This window comes from Erpetoichthys calabaricus, chromosome 16 (genome assembly GCF_900747795.2).
Source record: "Erpetoichthys calabaricus chromosome 16, fErpCal1.3, whole genome shotgun sequence".
Lineage (NCBI taxonomy): Eukaryota > Metazoa > Chordata > Cladistia > Polypteriformes > Polypteridae > Erpetoichthys > Erpetoichthys calabaricus.
The window spans coordinates 68,164,998-68,186,538 of NC_041409.2; the positions used below are offsets into that span (position 1 = coordinate 68,164,998).

A 21,541-nucleotide genomic window follows, 5' to 3' on the forward strand; every position below is an offset into this window, starting at 1 on the left:
TATTGGTTTTCTAATCATTTCTATACTGAGTCCACCTTCTGAACCCACTTTTCTCAATAAAAGTGTAAAGGGAATCATGTCCAAATTTTGCGGCATTCATTTTTAATCAGAGCATAACAGACATCATAACACTACAATTTTACAGCAATAATAATAGCCATAGTTTGTGAAATGCAGGTACAGACATGGCCCAACTCAGACCTTATTTTTTTCTGCTGGGAATGCTAGCATTATTTTTTCATGCATACTGCATGATTTTATATGCCAAAAAAACAGAAGGCATTTGTGTCTTTGATCACCCCAATTCTACCTGTATATAAGTAATAACAACATTAAGATCTGAATAAATTACTGTCAGCAGTATGCAAGGATTCCAAAACAAAATAATGCCGGTGAATACTTTTCTTAGAATTGTAGTTATTATGGTCTTTATTACACTAAAGACCCTGACCATGGCAGAAAGAAACATCAAGATTTAACTGCTTACCGGGAATATGTTTGAAATTATAAGATCTGGATTGCGTTCACAGTCTGCTAATAGCTGTTCAATTCCTTTTGTTCTGTCTCTGAAGTCTTTAGCATTCAATAGGCCTGTCAGCTGCTTGACAAATTCAGTGTTTTCTACAAGATTCCTAGGAGATGGTTTCCACACTGACTCTCCAATGTCTCTGACATGAGGAAATTTTAGCAAAAAATCTTTAGCGTACAAGCATACTTAGTATTTTAAAATATTTTTGTGATTATATTTTTTTGCTTCACAATTACATAAACAAATTTTCCTGGAACAGTGCAATATTTAACAATTCAATAAATAAAAACACTCAACTTGTGAAAAGATGAAAGTGAAAACTGTTACGTTAAATATAAAAAAAACTATTTTTAAAATATAGCTTTATTTTGCAAAACTGCAATAATATAAAATAATGCTTCAAATTTGACAATTACCTTCCTGAAGAGTTGAGTGGCTCTCGAGAACTAGAGGAGGCTCGGATGGAGCCACCACTGCCAAGGTGGGAACGTCGTCCTTTGGCAGATGAGGCATCCAATGGCATTTCTCCTAAACCCTAAAAGGACCAGGAAACTTGTCATTAGACTATTTTACAGCACAATGGAAAAAAGCTGGGTTTGAAATTTGGAATGCACAATTCTTTTAATAAAAACCACTGTAAACTTCATAAGGAGGATTAGCAAAAGTAGTCTTCATAAAATATGATTACTGTATTCACTTCTGCAGCCTGCTTATTATAATATTGATTATGACCAGCTAAAGCTTTTTCTTTAAAACAGGTCATAAGACAAGTAACCAGTCCTTTACACTTCTGACACTTATTTATAAAATATAAAATTAAACCTGCATGTAACCTTTGTTAGTTTAACTCAGGTGGGCAACGAATGCAAGGCTTATAAAAATATACAAAAGAAATCCAACTTACACATACTTTTTATATTATATTCTAAAATACATAATCAGCCCAGATAATGATGTGGTTAGAACTCTATTATACATCACATTTTAAATTTCAAATATTCAATTTATTGTTCAATACTGAATTAAGTAATTCTAATACACTCTGTTGTTAGCGCCACTCTTGTTATTTTATATAACCATTAAGACTGGCAGTCATTTGGGACAGTTGCTTAATAATACATGCGGATATTGTGTATTGTACTCGTAAATAAGCACTCTTATTTGATACATCTGTTACAGTCTTAACCTTTAAACCTGGAGATGACAATGCAACATGCATTTCATCATTTTCTCCACCGCTTGCACTCTGAGGTGAGCTACCCGTGTTCTGTAATTGCTAGTTAGAGTAATTAAAGGTGTATATAATAGCCATGGGCATACAAGAAACAACACCTGCCAAATGATTGTGATTGTACACTTCCTGGGCAACCAAGGGTAACATACTTTAAAAAACCTATGACCTGAGGTTGGACAGTCTGCTGTTGTTAATCTTCAGCTTTTCCTTGATTTGCTATGGCCCCATACTTCTCCATGTTTTGTTGTTGTTCTGGATGTCTTATGATTATACACATATGGTTCAGCTGGATGGCATACATAATAAAGAAAAGTCTCATCTGATTTATCTGTTGTAGCCTTCTCTTTTCAGGAATATAGCAGTTAAATTAAATGCTCATTAAATTTAAAGAGGCCTTTCATCTAATATGTCTGGTAGAATATATTTTTTGCATCTAGCATATACTTCACTTCAAGCTGAGGTTTGGCGCTCAAATTACCCCTTTTAATTCAAGCTATTCCAGATTTACTTCTATATGTAGCCCAGTATTGAAACCAGAGACAAATGCTATTGGGCACAGTGTGTAAGGACAGGACTAAGCCAGTCACTGAGAGAAAAAAGTGGTACACAAAAGTAAAGAATGCAAAGAATTGCTTTCCTAATGCTTAAGATGAAGGAGCTGCCATTGCCCACATGCTTAGTTTATATTAAAAGGAAATATAAAATGGAAATTGATATGTGAGCTATCTGTTGCCTAGTAATGGACTGCAACAAGTAGCTTTAACATAACAACTACTTCTTAAAGTATATTGTGAATAATATGAATATATAGTATCACATATGTATCAACTATTAAAAAAGAAATCCTTAAATCATGTTTGGGAATCTACTAATAGTCGAGTTAAAAAAATGAAAACTAACTTTTAAATAAACAAATACAATTTTAAGACCAATTTTCACATTTTTAAGACTAATAATGAAACTTAAGAAACAAAAGAAAGGCATTTAGATAACGTAAGCATTATATGACACTTAAAGGAACTAGCAGAGCCAGGACATTTATTGGATCATAAAAATAAAAAAGGTGAACAAATTAAAAATAAAGTACACAAACAAATAATATGGTTTCTCTAGAAATTTACATGAAAAATAAGTCTTAAAAGGCACCTACTCTGCACCAGGTCACATACTTTATTTATAAGGCTGTCGCTAACATTGCATTTACCCTGTCTGTTCCTTTATTGACAAGCAAATTAAAACCATTTAAGTGATTAAAAAAACAGTTTATAAATTGACCATTACATATGTAAGGGTAAAACCATTAAAATTCAAATAAATACAAGGACAAGCTATATGAAAACCTAAATGATATATTAACACCTCTATGGTCTTCTATACAATTCAACAAATTACAAACAACATACCTTTAGCCGAAGGTTGCCTACAGCTTCTTTAATGTATGGAAGATCTTTTGGCTGCAAATATTTTTCAAGCATTTTCTCAAAGTCTTGGTGCGACATCATAACAAAAAGCATTCTCCTTCCATGGAATCTAACAACAATATGAAAGTTAGTTATCACTGATGAAGTTTTTATAGCTGCACTCAATATGATGCTATAAATAAGATATATTAAATAATTCCTTTATTATGTACCTGGTTTCCTGAGAACTATCCTGGGCAAATTTTGCAACAGCTGGTAAAAGCTTGTCTGTTATATCTTTGATGCCAGACAGGAGGCGTCCTGGTCCCATCTTCTCCACAACATCAGCCAAGTGTTGGGCTGCACATTTCCTAACAACTGCATTCAAGTGACTTGAAAAAACAAGCAAAACCAGTTAGAAAATGTATGCATGCCATAATATTAAGTTGTGTTCAGGGGCTTAGTTAACTGTTTTGAAAGTCTGAGAGAAGTTTAATATTTGTTTACTTTCTTCATCAAATATTTAATAAACCAATATATAACAACTATGTTTCTAACAGTGAGTCACATTCAAAAAGAACAGCTATAACAGAAGGCCGATGCCTTAATGTTAAAAATGTAGCCTAAATAGGCTTGTGGTAGCTCAATAGCTGTGATAGACAACTGATTCCAGTTCAAGTGATATAAAAGGGCAGTGATTTATGTGCTATTGCTACTGGTTAGTTGTGGAGGGTCAATGACTAATTGCAGCTCAAAGTTCTTAATAATATATATTTTTAAAAGATGAGCCCAATAATTTTAAATGTCAAGGTAAAGTTGTACGCTGCTTTGGACCAAGAATGGAAAGCAGCTCTAGAACCTTGCTAATAAAATATAGTGTCACAGAAATAATGAATTGTTAGAATTTGCAGGTAATAGAGCCATGAAGCTGTTTTTAGTATAAAATTTGTTCTGTGCTTACAGAGCAAAGCTTACATAATTCCTTTCCTCTTACATTCATTTTCTTTTTTTTTCTTTTACAGTTAAATAACCTCAAGCAGCAGGAGAAGTCAGCTAGTGTACCAGCAGTTTGCATACACATGCTTCACCCAGGTGTTGGATTGTATTGGAGATCCATTTTGCCAAAAGAAGGAGCAGTCGAATGAGTAACAGGGGAAAATATAGTACCCTAAGTTCTTGTCTATAAGCCGGACTCATGTATTAGCCGGAGACCAAAAATCATACGAATTTTTAAAATAAAATCGTATCATAGATAAGCCGGACTCATGGATAAGCCGAACATACTATAACCTATAACTAATAGAAGGGAGGGAGGTCAGTGGTCTCACTCGCGCCCATTTAATTTCTTTAAGGGGGGAGAGAGTGTGAGATATTGCCGTCTCTCTCACTCCTCGCATGGCGCGGTTGGAGCGGCCGGAGCGCGTTTTTCTGCTCTGGGCGTCGCCGAGTCAACACGAGCGCGTAGCGGTCATTTAAATTGTGATTTTATATGTAAGCATATTTAAATATATATCGCGGATTTCTGCGGACAATGGGTCTTTTAATTTCTGGTACATGCTTCCTCAGTTGGTTTGCCCAGTTGATTTCATACAAGGGACGCTATTGGCAGATGGCTGAGAAGCTAGATTGCTTACTTTTCTGTCAATCTTGCGCTGACTATCTGTGATCCTGACGTATGGGGATTGAGCAGGGGGGCTGTTTGCACACCTAGACGATACAGACGCTCGTCTAAAAATGCTGAAAGATTATCTTCACGTTGCTATCTTTTGTAAAGCTGATTCCTGAAAAGACATGCTGCACAGTGCTTCGCATACTTAAAAGCTCGAAGGGCACGTATTGATTTTTGACTGAAAAACAAACTCTCCCTCTCCCTCTCTTTGTCTGCTCCTGACGGAGGGGGGTGTGAGCTGCCGCCTTCAACAGCTTTGTGCCGCGGTGCTTCGCATACTTAAAAGCCAAACAGACATATTGATTTGTTTCTTCCTTTGAAGAGGAAGATATGTTTGCATTCTTTTAATTGTGAGACTGAACTGTCATCTGTCTTGTCATGGAGCACAGTTTAAACTTTTGAAAGAGACAAATGTTTGTTTGCAGTGTTTGAATAACGTTCCTGTCTCTCTACAACCTCCTGTGTTTCTGCGCAAATCTGTGACCCAAGCATGACAATATAAAAATAACCATATAAACATATGGTTTCTACTTCGCGGATATTCTTATTTCGCGGGTGGCTCTGGAACGCAACCCCCGCGATGGATGTATAAGCCGGATTTATGTATAAGCCGATATTCTATTTTTTCATTTTCACAACTTTTTTCCTTAGATAAGCCGCGGCTTATTGACAAGAACTTAGGGTAAATGCATAAGTTGAAGTGACCTTTCAGAAAGTAAAACTGAAGCAGAAGACTAATCCAAATTGAAGTCATAAAGAATAGATCTCTGTTTTATGATAGATGAGATCATAAATTTGCCAGTGCTTTTCAGTGGTAAATTTTGAAATTTCAAAACTCTGTGGATGGAATATCACAATAAAATGGATTTGTAAGTGTGCCAATTTTCAACAAAATTGTTCCACTAAGAGCCATATTGTTTCATGTGATCAACAAGATATATATTGCATTATATTCAAACTCACACAAGAAAAAGGTACACAAAACTCTGTTCCCATGTCTCTAACATTTACTGTAAGGCTTATTAACCTTACTAGCAACGTTCCTTGAAATACTTCATGCTTATGAAACTTTGCTGCATTAAAGGTTGTACAGAAATATTAAAAACAGACCTTTACATGTCTCAAGTGTATAGATTAAAAGTGCCTGAAAATGTCAAGAGTGGACTTACCATATATACTCGAGTATAAGCCAACACGAAAATAAGCCGAGGTACCTAATTTTACCTACAAAAACTGGAAAAACTTATTGACTCGAGTATAAGCCTAGGGTGGGAAATGCAGCAGCTACTGGTAAGTTTCAATAATCAAAATAAATACCAATAAAATTACCGTACATTAATTGAGGCATCAGTAGATTAAATGTTTTTGAGCATTTATATCAAAGAAAAACTGTAAACTAGCTCTGTAAGTGGAGAAGAGGGTCAACAAAAACAATATCTTATCTCTCTCTCTCGCCTCTCTCTCTCTCATGTGTGTGTGTGTGTGTGTGTGTGTGTGTGTGTGTGTGTATACTGTATACTCCAGCTTTCTGTCGGGTTGGTGGGGGCAGCGGGACCTGTCTCAAATATAAGCCGAGGGTGACGTTTTTCAGCACATTTTGGGTGCTGAAAAACTAGGCTTATATTCCGAGTATATACGGTATCTTGATATTATGTTTAGAAGTAAAAATAAAATTTACAAAATATTGAAAGCCACTTTGGATATCAAAAGGTTTATGAGCTGGCACATAAGAGGCTGAAAGGAGGAAAAGATGAAACATATCCTCAGCTTTTTAATGAAAAATCATTAGAAAACATTCACAATAGTATCCCATTCAGATCATGCACTAATTGTAAACCTTTTGGACATTTGTACAAAAACGTAATAATTACAACATTCTCATTATCCAAGATTTTCGTCATCCAAGTGAGTGATGAGCAAGATATATAGATGTATCATATTAATCTGTTGTTACAATTTACCCATACATTAATAATGCAAATTGTAACTCTTCACTTTTTAAAGCATGCTCATGCAACCTTGCACCAGCACCTTAAGGATCAAACTCGGAACAGTCACATTTGCTTAATCCTCTTTAATAAAATCCCTGTGTGCATCCATGTGTCTGTGTGTATGTGTCTTCTGGTGAAGTGCATGCGCAGGGCACTCTTTAATAAAGGACATCATTGCTGGGGAGAGTGCTGATTGGGTACTTGCGGCCGCGCACATAAAATCCATTGCTGGGGAGACGCAACACATACAATAATCAGCTGCACGCCAGCAAAGATTAAAATACTTGCTGGGGAACTGCACAGTACTTGCTGGAGAGACGCCACACATTACATCAGTTCCTGGGGAGACTCTGCTGATTGCCCACTGTTGTGACAGAAAATTAAACGCATATTACGGACAAGGAGGAAGTACAGGGAAGGGTGAAATGAGTGGCAGAGTCACCGGCCTCTAGCAGATGCTTCAAAGGCAGCCTGACACATCACACAAGACAGAGAGGGCGGGACCTATAAAATATCGCGCAGCCGATCCAATCTGATTTCAGTAAATGAGGTAACACCTAAAACATAAGGCACGAAAAATCCAGTCGGGTACTGAGACGCGGAGACCAGCTTCCCCAAAGAGTTGTTGTGCAAGTGTTCACTCTGTGGACGTCAGATTTGCGATTAAGAAGCGTGGCCCAGTAAAGTGTAAAGTGTCAGTCATTGAAGGGATTTTCCTAAATATACGAATTTTCATGATATTACAATAGGATGACTTTTAAAAGTAGATTTATTTTCGTGCACATAAAATCCGTTGCTAGGGAGATGCCACACATACAATAATCAGCTGCACGCCAGCACAGATTAAAATACTTGTTGGGGAACTGCACAGTACTTGCTGGAGAGACGCCACAGCAAGCTAAAATAAAGAGAGGCAGGATAGGAGATCTTCAAACAGACACAACACATCAATCAACAGCCACAGAGGAGAGGATAAATGTAATATTAATTATACTTACTGTATTGTCATATATGTTTCTATTTTATTTTTATTATTATTTTACTAATAATAAGGCTTCTTGCAAAAATATTTTTGACAAAAAAAAATTAAGACAAGAAACAGAATGAGTTCAAGGTCCCTTGCCATTTAATATAGACTGTTCCTACTAATGTTTATGCACTACTGTTCTAGTACCCATTATTGTAACGGGCTTAATGTCTAGTCTTATATAATACGCTACCGTGGCTGTTCATTTGTCTGTCCAGGATTTTAAATCTCCTGTAGCTCACAAACCGTTTCAACTATTGACCTGAAATTTGGTACACATATACTACGTGACGTATACTATCCGCTTTTGGGCAGCTGAGCAACACATGTGTACGGGCGCCATTCTCATCCCTACCTCTTCATATCTTCAATCTGCCTCAAGAATGATTTAAATGCCAGCTTAAGTGAAAAATTAAGGAAAACATACTAAGTAATTGCAACACAAACACTGACTTAATCACTTTTAACACAAAAAGATGCCGACAATAGAAGAGAAGGTGCGGGCCACTAGGGTGGAGAAAAGAAGTGCTGCTCAGGAAGCAGCAAGCACATCAACCTCTGAGCAAATAAATGCTAAACGTACAGAGAAAGAGGATGAAAACTATGAATGTTCAAGTCAAGTGTATTCACTGCATGTTATTGTGCAGTGTGCCATTACTGGTATATGATAAACAGAGGGGAAAAAAAAAAACAGGAATCACATAAAAGTTAAATGTTCTATTATAATGTTCTTAAAGGCTTGTTTTTGACAAAAAGCATTCTGTTTTTTCCATACTTCTTAAAAATTACATTATAAATAAAAACTAAAAAGAATACCAACAATGTGAATATTAAAATGTGTTGAATTTTTTATTATGATATAATAAATCAGAATACATTTTTATTTTGTAAGAGTACTTTGGCAACCTAAACATAAACATAAATATTCAGTATATACGGTAATTTGTTTACAAACTATTAAAAAATTCCTCCAATACAAGATTTTACCTTAAACCATTTTTTACAACAGCAGTTCCTATTAATTATTCTGAGATGTTTTAAGAATATGTGCTGAGCCTGCTAACAATTTATTAGGTTGATAATGTGATTCTGCTTTGTAAAAAGTGCATGTTTATTGTGAATCTACTCCCTCTCCAGGTAGACAAAACCTGATCAGTATATAATAAATCAGACATGTACATTCAAAGTTATGTTTAATATGGCTTTGTTTGAAATGGTACAAACAAGGAATGTCCTTCAAATTAGTAATTCTCCTGTTATGATGTTAAAATTAGTCATTATTATTACAATCAAAGAACTATGCGTAGAGTGATTGCTGAACAGGTAACTATAAAGTAAAAAGAGATAATTAAGGACTGAGATACACAACTCTTCACTTGACCTATCTGCCACACACTATTCCTGCAGGTTCATCCTGTAACTGCCTGCTATCACACACCTTTAATTATGCATAACACTATTAAAGCCTAGAAACCATTTGTACTAATTACACATATATTATTTCAACGGTATTCAGGATATGTTGACTACATGTTTTTGCTTTGATTCAAGCTATCAGAATAAACAATATCTTCCGTAGTACAGGCAATCAGATTGCTTTGTCTTGAAAACAAGGTTGTGTTACTACATTCTGAAGACCAGCTATGGAGGTAACCCAATCTTCATTATGACATTTTCCATTAATACAACAGAGATGTAGTGTCCCAGCCTATTTCAATGGTAAAATGGTTCATGTCTGTTTGCCAAGAAAGGGATAGAAAACATTCTAAAGATACCTGTTTTCATATGTATTTTTAGCTCAAGTTCAAATTTGTTGTGCAGTGTACATAATAATTCATTACATTTATATAGCGCTTTTCTCAGTACTCAAAGCGCTATCCACACAGGGAGGAACCGGGAAGCGAACCCACAATCTTCCACAGTCTCCTTACTGCAAAGCAGCAGCACTACCACTGCGCTACCTGTGAGGACATTAGTATAACGTACATAAAATAGACTAAGGAATCTATGTTGATAACAATAAGAAACAAACTCACAGAAAGTGTATATAACACTATACACTAAATATAACTCTAGACAGTATATGCATTCATGCAGTTGTTAGTTTGAGTGGCTGCTGAGTAGCCTTGTGACCTCTTAATATAAAAATGGACTCTGAATTTAGAAGTGCAAGTGCTGATGGTTACTGTAACAGAGGAGGTAAAGTATGACTGCGTGGGACGGCCGAGGTTTTTAACAATACTCTGTATTTGTGTGTGTGTGTGTGTGTGGGTGTGTATGTGTGTGAATCTAGGCAGGAGTTATCAGACAGTGGGCTTGGGGAGTGGTCATGGTTGATGTATCGTTCATGTGAAGATGAAATACTTGTTTGACGTTTAGCATTAGTATTTACACACATCCTACAAGTCAATATTTCTTCCTTGCAGATAAATAAATATGAACAAAATTATTTTCCTTGGAAATACATGGTAGAGAGTTTACTATTACTAATTTCTAGTAATTGACTTTTTGAGATTAATCACTCATGATTACAAAAGCGGGCGGCACGGTGGCACAGTGGGTAGCGCTGCTGCCTCGCAGTTGGGAGACCTGGGGACCCGGGTTCGCTTCCCGGGTCCTCCCTGCGTGGAGTTTGCATGTTCTCCCCGTGTCTGCGTGGGTTTCCTCCGGGCGCTCCGGTTTCCTCCCACAGTCCAAAGACGTGCAGGTTAGGTGGATTGGCGATTCTAAATTGGCCCTAGTGTGTGCTTGGTGTGTGGGTGTGTTTGTGTGTGTCCTGCGGTGGGTTGGCACCCTGCCCGGGATTGGTTCCTGCCTTGTGCCCTGTGTTGGCTGGGATTGGCTCCAGCAGACCCCCGTGACCCTGTGTTCGGATTCAGCGGGTTGGAAAATGGATGGATGGATTACAAAAGCATTATAAGTGAGGGAAGGTTTACTCTTCATATTAACAGGATAAAATTACATTATGGGAAGACTAGGCAAGACAAACTAAAAAAAAAGTAAAAAAAACAAAAAAAAAAAGTAAGTAAAATTCAAACAATCTGTTATTGTGGAATTATTTTCTTGATGCCAGATTGTAATGGAGGGTAAAGCAAACAGTGTTATGTATTAAGGTTTAAATGTATTTTTACGTTAAAGACAACCATAAGAAACGTCTGGAAATATAGCTTTTACTCAAAATAATCTAGTGCTAAATAATCTGCTTTCTCCACAATAAAAAGTGCTACCCTAGTAAGCGTATCCACACTACTAGCATTTTAGGACATACTTAATAATTTCTCCTACCTGCCTCCTCCAGTTACCAATGCAGAGAGCGCTCTGGCAAGTGTAACACTGTTGACCATGGTGTCCAGGGTTTTGTCTACATCTTCTCGTATAAAAGTATTAGATTCCCCAGCTTTGTGCAGGAGAACTTTCACACTATTGTCAAGCTCTTGGTCCATGCCTTTCTTGAGGTTTGCAAACATGTCCCCTAAGCAAACTACAGCTGCCCGAGAAACACCAGAACGTAGATTTTTAACCTAAAAGATATTGCAATAAAAATGTTATTTAAAAACAGGAAAGGAAAAGCAAAACAACAACACAACAGAGGATGTTTTTAAGTAATTATAAAGCATCATGTGAAATCTCTGGAGGGTATAGAGCAAGACTAGTTTTGTGGGGGCCTGTAGAAGTTGACTCGGGTAATCACAACAGATCTCAACTATAAAGATGGGTCCTCCACATTAACTTATGTAGAATTGAAGAATGTGAAAAAAAACACAAATAGCATGACAGCTAATTAAGAGGTTATAAGAAAAAAACAGCATTTTCTGAGAATTAAGATACTATTGACAAACTAAATTGTATAAATCAGTAATAGGTGCATATTCTTTGAGTACTCAATTTTAAGTCAGTGAACAAAGGATAAAACCTCAAACACTGCCAACCATAATGAACAAAATTATACCAATTATCAACCAAATGGTTAGGCTACTGATTGCAAAGTGTCCACTACTTAAAAAAAACAGTGGAAGTATTAGTTAAACTGCTATTTACCCACTCCCTGAAGGATAGCCCGGCGCACAATGACAAGAGAGACCACATGTAAAAGCAACATTTTAGTCATGCTGAAGAAATGAGTCAACTAATCATCTCTACACCAGATTTAATTTTCATGCTAAGAAAAACAACCTCAAACACTGTTCCTGCAGCTCAGCCAACAGCCACAGGATGTGACCAAAATGTATAAGGAGAAAAGCATTTGGACAAAGAAAGACAAAGGAATGTCCTTCTCTGTAAGGGCCTACTGGATAAAACTCACTTCAGGCAGCCTAACCCAACACTGAAAAAGAAGGTTTCCAGCCTGTTCAAGCCCAAAATTGGGGATAAGTTTTACATTTCCCAAAACTTAATAAGAGGAACACTGATAAACCTCTGGTTCAAGACTAAACAAAACAAAGGTCATTATACTTAAAGATGTATTCAAAAGAAATCAAAAAACAATTCCAAAAACAGGCAGAAGCAAGATATAGATTTTGCCCGAAAAAGCAAACCTAACAGCAAATAAATCTAATGCAGACACAAAACAGTACCTGAGAAAGCCAAAGTCAAAGCCAGTAAATCCAAACACAAAAGAAACAAAACTCAAAGTAAAGAATTCCAAGCCAATAAGTGAGAACACCCCAGCTGCACAATTAGGTGGCCCTGCCTCCTTGGGTTCTACATCCAAGTGACAGGGCTGCTAACAATAGCAAAGCAAACTAGTACATGCAATATGAACAAAATGCAAAATTACACATTAATAAACACAATAAAAAACGCTGGCTGGACCATGACACAGTGTGTGGACAGAGGCAGTTATGTGAGCGCAGGCATTGTGTAAAGGAAATCAATGCTGCTGTCAAATCACAGGGTATAGCAATAAAGAGTGATCCACTTAACCATCTAAAAGACCAGAACTTGTAAAAGAATTTGTAAAAGCCAGTCCTGAATGAATATTTCCTGGGGGAATTCATTAAATAAGAATTAAGGAAATACAAGCCTGATGTTTGTACTTTTTCTATAGGAGAGAAATAGTTTAAACCAAGCTATCTTCTCAACTATACTGTCCCACCACTTAGAGTTTCCCATTATCATCTAGGGCTTTTGAAGGGGTACAGAACAGAAAAGCAAATTTAACATAATGTAAGAAAAAAAAAAGCTACCTCTTTAATTACAGCCAGTACTGCCTCATGAACCTTTGTCATCAACACATCTGAATGAAAGGCTGACAGACTTCTCAGAAAATTCAGACCTTCAATCTTCTTTTCCCTGCCAGAAAAAAAAAGTTAAATAAGCAATACAGTAGGTATTGGCTCCGACTATAATAAGGTGTCATATGCCTCCATGCAATCATGCATTATTTGAACCTGCTTTATCTAGTACAGTGTCATTGGTAGCTGTAACTCATCCAAGCACAAACATGTATAATGCAGAAACGGCTCTGAATATGACAATGATAGGTGGACATAGACTCAATGGCCATCTTACTAGGTTATCTAATATGAGGAAGGTCCACATTTACCTTCAGAACAGCCTGAATTCAAAAAAGATTCTGGAAATATTCATTAGGAATCTTGGTCCACAATAACTCGACAGCATCATGCAGTCCCTGCAGATTTTTCAGTCCGTCATTCATGCTGTGAACCTCCCATTCTAATACTTGCCCCAGCAAGTATTTTGTCTATTGGATTAAGATCTGGGGACTTTAAAAGCCTTTGGAGTAAATTGAAGTCACGGTCATATTTGTGGAACCAACTTCAGATGATGCATGCTTTGTGATACATCAAATTATCATGCTGGAAGTATTCAGATTATCAGAATTGCAATAACCAGGTGCAAAAGGTGCAAAAAACTGAATATATGGAAGTAAATATACACTCTTTCTACAACATTTTACATTAGGACTAAATTGATTTTTCATTCAACAATCATTATGCACTAGTTTCAGTTTCATCCGTTTGGCAACATTTTAATTAGGTAACACTGGCTATGTCTGATTGATCATGTTTTTTCCCCCAAAATTTACCAGGACAGTTTGCCAAAAACAATAATTCAATTTGATTTTAAAATTCTAAAAACATCTTCATCGGTTGGACTGATTTCCTGTCTAAGGATGTGCCTTATCTTGTAACCTGTACAACCAGGGCAGACTTCTGGCCACCCATAACCCTAACTTGGATTAAACAAATTTGAGAATGTTATATGTTGTTCATTAGTACTCTTTAAAATTACTGCTTTTACTATTTCTTGTTTTTGTACGATTAATATACATATTTACATGATTTAGCAATGCATGCCATCTTGGTTTCACTATTGCACATTTTGTATGATTTTTTTAACCAAAAACTGAGAACAGGCTACTGTGGCTCATGCTTACTGAAGTTCTAAAATTAGAGGTTATATTCTCCTTTGAATAATTTTTTTTCTGCCAGCACCCAGGTACGCTGATTCATCAACTGACCTAGCATTATGCTTGTCGAATAAAGATATTTATTAGTTTGACTAATTTTAGCAAAATAATTATATATGGTTTCTTCCAATAACTTAAAATGATAAATGATATTATTTTTGAAATAATTTAAAGATTTCTTCACAAAAAACAAACATGGTTTTGACAGATGGTAGAAATAAAAAAAATGAAAAGCTGTGAATATTTTTACATCCCACAGACATGGTACGCTAATAGGAAGACAATTATAGGAGTCCTAACAACAGAAATGAGATCAATTAAGGGCATGAGGCAGTTTTGTTTAAAAAAAACTTCCTGCCATTGAGGACATTAGGATTTAATTATTGATTTTACCAGTCATCATCAGCCAATAGCCTAAATGCTTCTGCAAGTGCCAGGTCAGGCTTGGAGAAGGGCCTCAATTCAGAAGAGTCAATAATCTCTGAACTACTTGGGACAGAAGGAGCTCTCTCTTTCCGTTGAGGTTGTGATCCAGCAGAGATGTCACCTGGACACAAATGCAATGAAGGATATAATTTAACCTGCTACATTTTGCTAAAAACATTTTTTCTTTATTCTTTAAACCAATTTAAATGTTTTGAGACCTTTAATTAAACAAAAAATAACACACCAAATCACAGTTTTATTAATAAACTTAGTGCTGCATATACTAAATAAGTATATCACCTGCATTGGAGGAGTGAGTCTTTCGGATGCTGGATGTTCGTTTCAATGGAGGTGAACTAAGTGGAAGCTCAGCAGACTGAGATTCTGTCCTAGGTTTCAGAAGGACATCTCCATTTACAGCCAACCCTGTGTCAAAAATAATAATTAAATGCTTACTTCAATAATCAAGCAGATTGCTAAAAATTCTCTCTGGACCTCAGAGATAAAAGAAGCCTGCAAAGCAGTTTTGTTCTGCACTTTTCAATTATCATCAGCCAAAACATTTCTTACACAATTATAAAGAATCATATTTTGCTGTCGCTACTGATTAATTTTGACTTATGTTTGATTTACTAACAAATTTTGGAACGAATAGTTTACAAGTGCAAATTAACACCTGGTGCAAATATCAGTAGATATTCAAACATTTTAAGTTAAGAAAATTATGTTTATTTGGGATTCTTACAATCTGTGTCATTTGCAGCCTACAAGTAATAATTTTAAATTTCACAACATTCACATTTGACAATGTTGGAGCACAAACTATAGATTTTGGACACAGAAAACCCACTCTGCCAGCTTCACTAGAAAAATGTTTTTTGAGGTTCTCTTCAGCAAGCAGATTACTGTTTACAGTGAAATGTCTTCCCATGGCTAATACATTGCCATGAAAATGTTAAAGATTTCCAATACTTGGCAGCAGACTAGTTAAACTGTATCTGAGCCAAAGGCATATTACAACAAGTGGAATATTTTGTTAATTTTACTAAAAACCAAACTGTTATAGGCTAAAGCTGGGAAGCAAATTTATATTTGCATTATTTAAGGCAGCCTGTTAATCATAACATTACAAGTCTGAAACACATTACATGAACATTATTAATAAGAATACAGTAGCTGTTGTAACCTGATTTATGCAGCTGGTGAAGATATGGCTGTGATGCAGGTAAATTATTGTGATGGGCAAGAATGTGAGAGGGCCTTTAGTTTTTTTTTATACTTTTTTTGCTGGTAGCTTGATTTGCTAAAATATAGAATTTTCCTACTTTGTGAAAAATAGAATATTGGCAAAAATATTTGTTCTTCACATACTGTATGTATTACATAGTTTATTCTAATTTTTAATTATTCATTCACACTGGTATTTGTGTAGTTTTGTAGCTAAAATGTTTATATATGTACTGTATACCTTTGTACCACTGCAGTTGCTGTGTTTTATTCCATTTTTCATTCAGTGTTGACTTTTTCTTGCATGTTTGTGCAAAAATACTATTTGCACATAATCTGTTGTAAATATTATAATAAGATGAATAAGATGTACCTCATTTGATAGCATCTGGTTTGTATTTACTAGAAAACTGCTACCCAATGATATTAAAAGTTGAGAAGTTTCACATTGCAAACAATTACATTATTTTCAGTAAGACTAATTCTATCAAAGTGCCCCTCTTAAAAGTCCTACAGTGTGTGACAATTCAATTGTAAATGACTACTAGCTTTGCAACCTCTAAAGTAAGTTGAACATTGCTTTTGGAGTGTCTCTCCTTCTGGGATGATACAGAATCATGTTTTGTAGATTTAAAAGAATTAAGTTTTCTACCCTAAGGCTAAATAACAAAAAACAATTGTGAGAAATGGTACAGAGATGTATGGTATTTAGTAAATGATTACAAACAATAGGTTAAGAAAATGTAACTGTGGTACTAGATGCTAAGACCAAAAGTAGTGCTTTGACGCCTGTAAGCTGCCACACTTCTTAGAATGAAAATGTAGTCTATACAGCTGATGTGAATGTACAACTTAATTATTAATATCATGTGACATTCCAGGATTCAAACCATAACCATAAACAGGAAAAACTTGCAGGTTTTCAGTGGAAATACATTTTTTATCTGCACAGTAGTATTTGTGGATTTGCTTAAAAGATTGTTTTCTCTACAGTTTTATACCATCTCACTCAGGTTGTAAGAAAAGTTTTTTTCTACTTGGTACCTTCTGGAGGGGGCTTTTCCAGGTCAATGTGCTTCAGTCGCTCCCGCAAATGATCGTCATTTTTCTCTCTCTTTTCCACTTGCTCTTTATAATTCTGTATTTTCTCTTCTTTCCTTTTCTGTCTCATTTTATCCCGAGCTGATTTCGAAATGGCCACTTTCATCTGAAATACAGAAATACAGTATTCTGATTTATGGAGGAAATGAAAAAGATAAAAACAATGCAAGCTGTCAAAAAAACACAGAAAAAAGTACAGGCTGTTGCATATCTAATCTAATTTAAAGGTAAAATGATGACTATTTGAGTGGCAATAAGTGAATATTTATCTGATTCAATTGGGCATAAACATTCATTTCACTTAATCTGGTATTTATTGACCTGGTGAATGCTGCTTTCTATGCCAGTATGGAGGGAAATACTTCCATCTCTGTTGTTGCAGTATACATTAATTAGATATCTAGGAAAGTGTTCTATTTCTAGTCTTCAAAGGAAAGGGTGATTCATTAAGGGCCATACTGAGTGATCCAGGATTTTAAAACGTGTACTGAAGGTGGTTGAAAGAAACCTAGAGAAAACTTTAGGGATGAGACGAAAATTAGTAAAATAGTTCAGTTTCATGTCTGAAAAGCAACAGATGAGATCTTTTTTTATTTGGTACACGCAGGAAAAGCGTCATGCAAAGGGGAAAATAGCTGCATCATGATCTGACATTTGACAGGGTGCTGCGAGAGGATGAAACAAAGACATCAAGAAAGTTTGGTGTAGACAAATGGCTATTGTCTACAGTGGTGTCAATGTATAAGGAAGCACAAAACATTGTCAGGACCAGTGTCAGCTGGTGAAAAAAATGTGGGAGGGGGTGCAGTTTTTTGGTGAAACAAACTGAAGCAGCACTCATCCATCATATAGTGCCTTTTATATTTATTTATCTAACAATCTGGTCATTCCACATGCTCTTGCAGTCCTGCTCATAGCCCAATGCACATCTTGGCCAGGCTAGTACCAGTCCCATTGGACAAAACCAGGTTAAAATGTATTATAACCTTTCCACCATGCTGCCCAATTTGATGCCAGCTTTCCCGTCTCTAATGTGCTCCAAAGCTTCAATTCTTGACATCCACAGTCCCCCTTTTTCTTCCCTCACCTCTGCAATCTTCTAATAACGTGGACTTCTGTCTGTCTTATAACACATCCATAAATCTAATCCAAATCTTATTCTGCCTCTGCTAACAGAGTGCTCAATCCTTGGCCATTTCCACCGTATTCCATAAATCCACATCATACAATCAGTAGTCCTCTGATTTTTCACAAGTCTTGTATCCCAGTTTATCATTTACCACACTCACAAAGTCATTCCCACCCTAATTTTATTCTACACTTGCTGCCAGTCTGCCCAGTCCTATGCAAGTCTGCAGGCTTACCTCACCTGGGCACAAATTCACATTGTACAATCCACAGACCCTCACATCTTAAAACACAACTAGCCTCCCCAACCTGTCTTGTACTACAGTACACTCACAGGACAAGTCCAACCTAAATCTTATTCTGCTTTTATGATCAGGATACCTAGATTTCCTTGCTCATAAATTTTGCCCTCTTTTCCGTCAGGCCTGAACATTTCTCAGTTACTTTCTGATTAAATTGAGTCATTTCATTAAGCCTGCCAAAAACTATCCTCTAGATCAGTTTTATTTGGCCAGTGCCATATATTATATATATATATATATACACACACACACACTGTATATACTGTATATATATATATATTTATTTATATGTGTGTTCACACAGTAGACAAATTGCGAGAGCACGGGGGTGTCATGAGGTTGCTGGAAGGGGTTGTGTGGTGCTCCTGAAATCTTTGCAAAAGAATGAAGGGCCAAGTCTTTAGAGTCCTGGTGCTTCCTGTTTTGCTATATAGTTACAAGACACAGACGTTATCCAGTGACCTGAGATGAACACTGGACTCCTTCAGTGCTGTGTCTCTTCAAAGAATCCCTGGGTACCATTGGTTTGATTTTGTGTCGAACGAGTAGTTGCTGACGTAGTCCTGAATGAGTCACATTACCTGCATTCTGAGGGAGCGTCAGTTACAGCACTACGGCCATGTGGTGCGAATCCCCAAGGGTGATCCGGCTTACAGGATCCTCACTGTTGACGACCCAAGTAGCTGGACCAGTACAAGGGGACACCCATGTAAACACCTGGCTGCAGCAGATGGAAGGTCATTCCCAGTAGGTGGGACTGGACCGCGTGTCTGCCTAGGGGATTGCAAACCAGGATCCTGAGCTGTTTCATCAAGTGATGGGTGCAGCAACGCTTATACCAGTCAATGTGCCCAAACCTGACCTGAGAGTTTTTAAAATTTTTTGGGGTTGGGGGTTTTGGCGCCCCAGCAACCCACATTTCAATCTGCCTCTGGTCAGGACAACTTCTGGGGCTTCAGAGTCCTTTGCGTTCTGCAGTAGTGATGGAGGTGGTGATGAATGAATTGTGTTAAGGAATGTATACTGATGATCTGTTATTGGTGGAAAAAAGTGAAACAGAATTGGAGAAATAAATACAGGAAAGATCAATGTGATGGTTGAAAGTAAAGGAGCATAAGGAATGGAAAAGTTGGATACATTTGTTTCTTTCAACTGTCAATTTTTTAACATAAGTTTTCTCTAGTTACTCCAGGTTTCCCTTTTCCCCCTTTCAACTGATGTCTCTAAATCTGCCCATTTGTGTGTGTGCCTGTGATGTAATGTATACCTGTCCACAACTGGTTATTGCCTTATATTCAATTTTATGGTGCTGGTTACCCATAAGGTAGATTATATGCATATGTATAGCATGCCAATCTCAACTTCTGACAAGGACTTTTACTCACCTCCTTTTCTGTGGGATCACTGTTCTCAAAATTCGACAAACTGATGTGCTGAACAGATTTACCATAGATTCCAGAGAGTGGTTCTGTGTTGGGTTTGTTAATGCAGTTTGTTGTTTCAACAGATGACATTGAAGACTGACTGCCTGTTAGTGAAGAAGTAGGACTTCCAAAGACACCTGTTATACAGCATGGAAAATCCAATTATTTCAGCACAAATACAACCTTTCTAAACTAAGATCAGTATCAGCAAGATAAACACCAGTCAAGGTAATTAGTTGACACAAGGGATCCAGGAAGCCAGTCAAAAATATGACAGCATTCTGATGTTTGCTGAACAAAGCAAACAACCAAATAATTTAGAGATTACATCAGTCACTTTTGCTAACCTGACCATATTCAGGAAAAAAAGTAGTGAACTTACCTTACTCAACACCATTCCTGTCCAACATGTATAATACAAAAGTCTAAAAAATTGAGAGTCTGCCTCTTTGCTTTCCAGCAGTCTAGTACAGTAATATTTCCCTGATGATTTTCTTTCTTTATGTTGAAATATAAAAAAAAAATCCTGAATACTAATAACACCTGCACGTCTATTTTCCCAGATATGACCAAAGTAAAAATTTAAATCCTGTTGCAAAAAAATCCTTTTTATTTTCTCTCTATCCAATACAGCATTATAAACGATCATTGTAGATCCTGCATCACTGAACTACTGTGTCTTTAAACATACTACTCTGCTTACATGGCAACAAAAACAGGAAGGGCCATTGCAACAAATGATATGAGGCAGAACAAAAGTGAAGAACATTAACTCTATAATTAGTTGCCATGTTCACACAAAAACAAAACAGGAAGACGCTGAATAAAAGCATAAAAGCATACTAGTATACTGAAGTATGAACTTTTGTGATACCAAGGGAAGATAAGAAAAATAAATTTAGGAATCAAGGTCTGGTTTCAAAGCCTGTTCACTTCCATGACATAGCAAATTTTCTGGGGATATTTCTAGAATGGGCTAAAAAGTACTAACAAGCCTTCTCTGTAAAGACTCTGTAACCAGTTTTTTAAAAATGACAGAATTTAGGTTGAAATCTACAGCCCTCTTGATAAACTGCTAGCATTCTAAATTTGTTTACATATACTGTTTACTTCAACATAATATAGAAGATGTTACTAATACTGCTCAATCTTTTAACCTCATGTCATTTGAAAGCAGCTACTTGAAGTGGAAAAATGTCAAATAGGTATGTAAATAACTTACAAAAGACTTTGCTTTAGACCTTATTCATAATCAGGAAAACTGGTTCAAGTTGTTGGTGATTGGGCTTAGAATCTAAACATTCTACAAGTGACTGATAATAGTGACAGTGCACCAACAAAGACTGACAACAACACATACCTGTATACTGTATGTAACAATGTACTTATTGTCATGTGTGGAATAATTTTGGGCCTGTTAAACTTATTTATGCCATGAGATGTAATGTTAAAAGCAAGTTACCAAGTGATATGCATTATCTGCTACATGACATCTTAGTTGGCAGTGTAACCTTCTGCATTACCACATCCAATTAGTCAATGATGTGAAAGGCCCTTTATAGCAGTTAGTTCAATTATGCTGTGTATTTTATGTCTTATGAATACAGATGGTGCATGGTAGAGAAAGGAAACATGGTCTTTTATTTACCT

At 36.4% G+C, this 21,541-nt stretch overlaps 1 protein-coding gene across 1 annotated transcript in view; it reads right to left on the reverse strand.

Moving 5' to 3' along the window:
* Positions 1–21,541, reverse strand: part of LOC114666504 (TOG array regulator of axonemal microtubules protein 1) — a 114,131-nt gene that overhangs the window by 9,929 nt on the left and 82,661 nt on the right. The window contains 10 exon segments of the mRNA XM_051919905.1: positions 488–668; positions 946–1,064; positions 3,167–3,293; positions 3,397–3,555; positions 11,136–11,371; positions 13,037–13,142; positions 14,677–14,830; positions 15,010–15,135; positions 16,981–17,143; positions 19,853–20,028. Coding sequence (XP_051775865.1) covers positions 488–668; positions 946–1,064; positions 3,167–3,293; positions 3,397–3,555; positions 11,136–11,371; positions 13,037–13,142; positions 14,677–14,830; positions 15,010–15,135; positions 16,981–17,143; positions 19,853–20,028 — 1,547 coding nt within the window.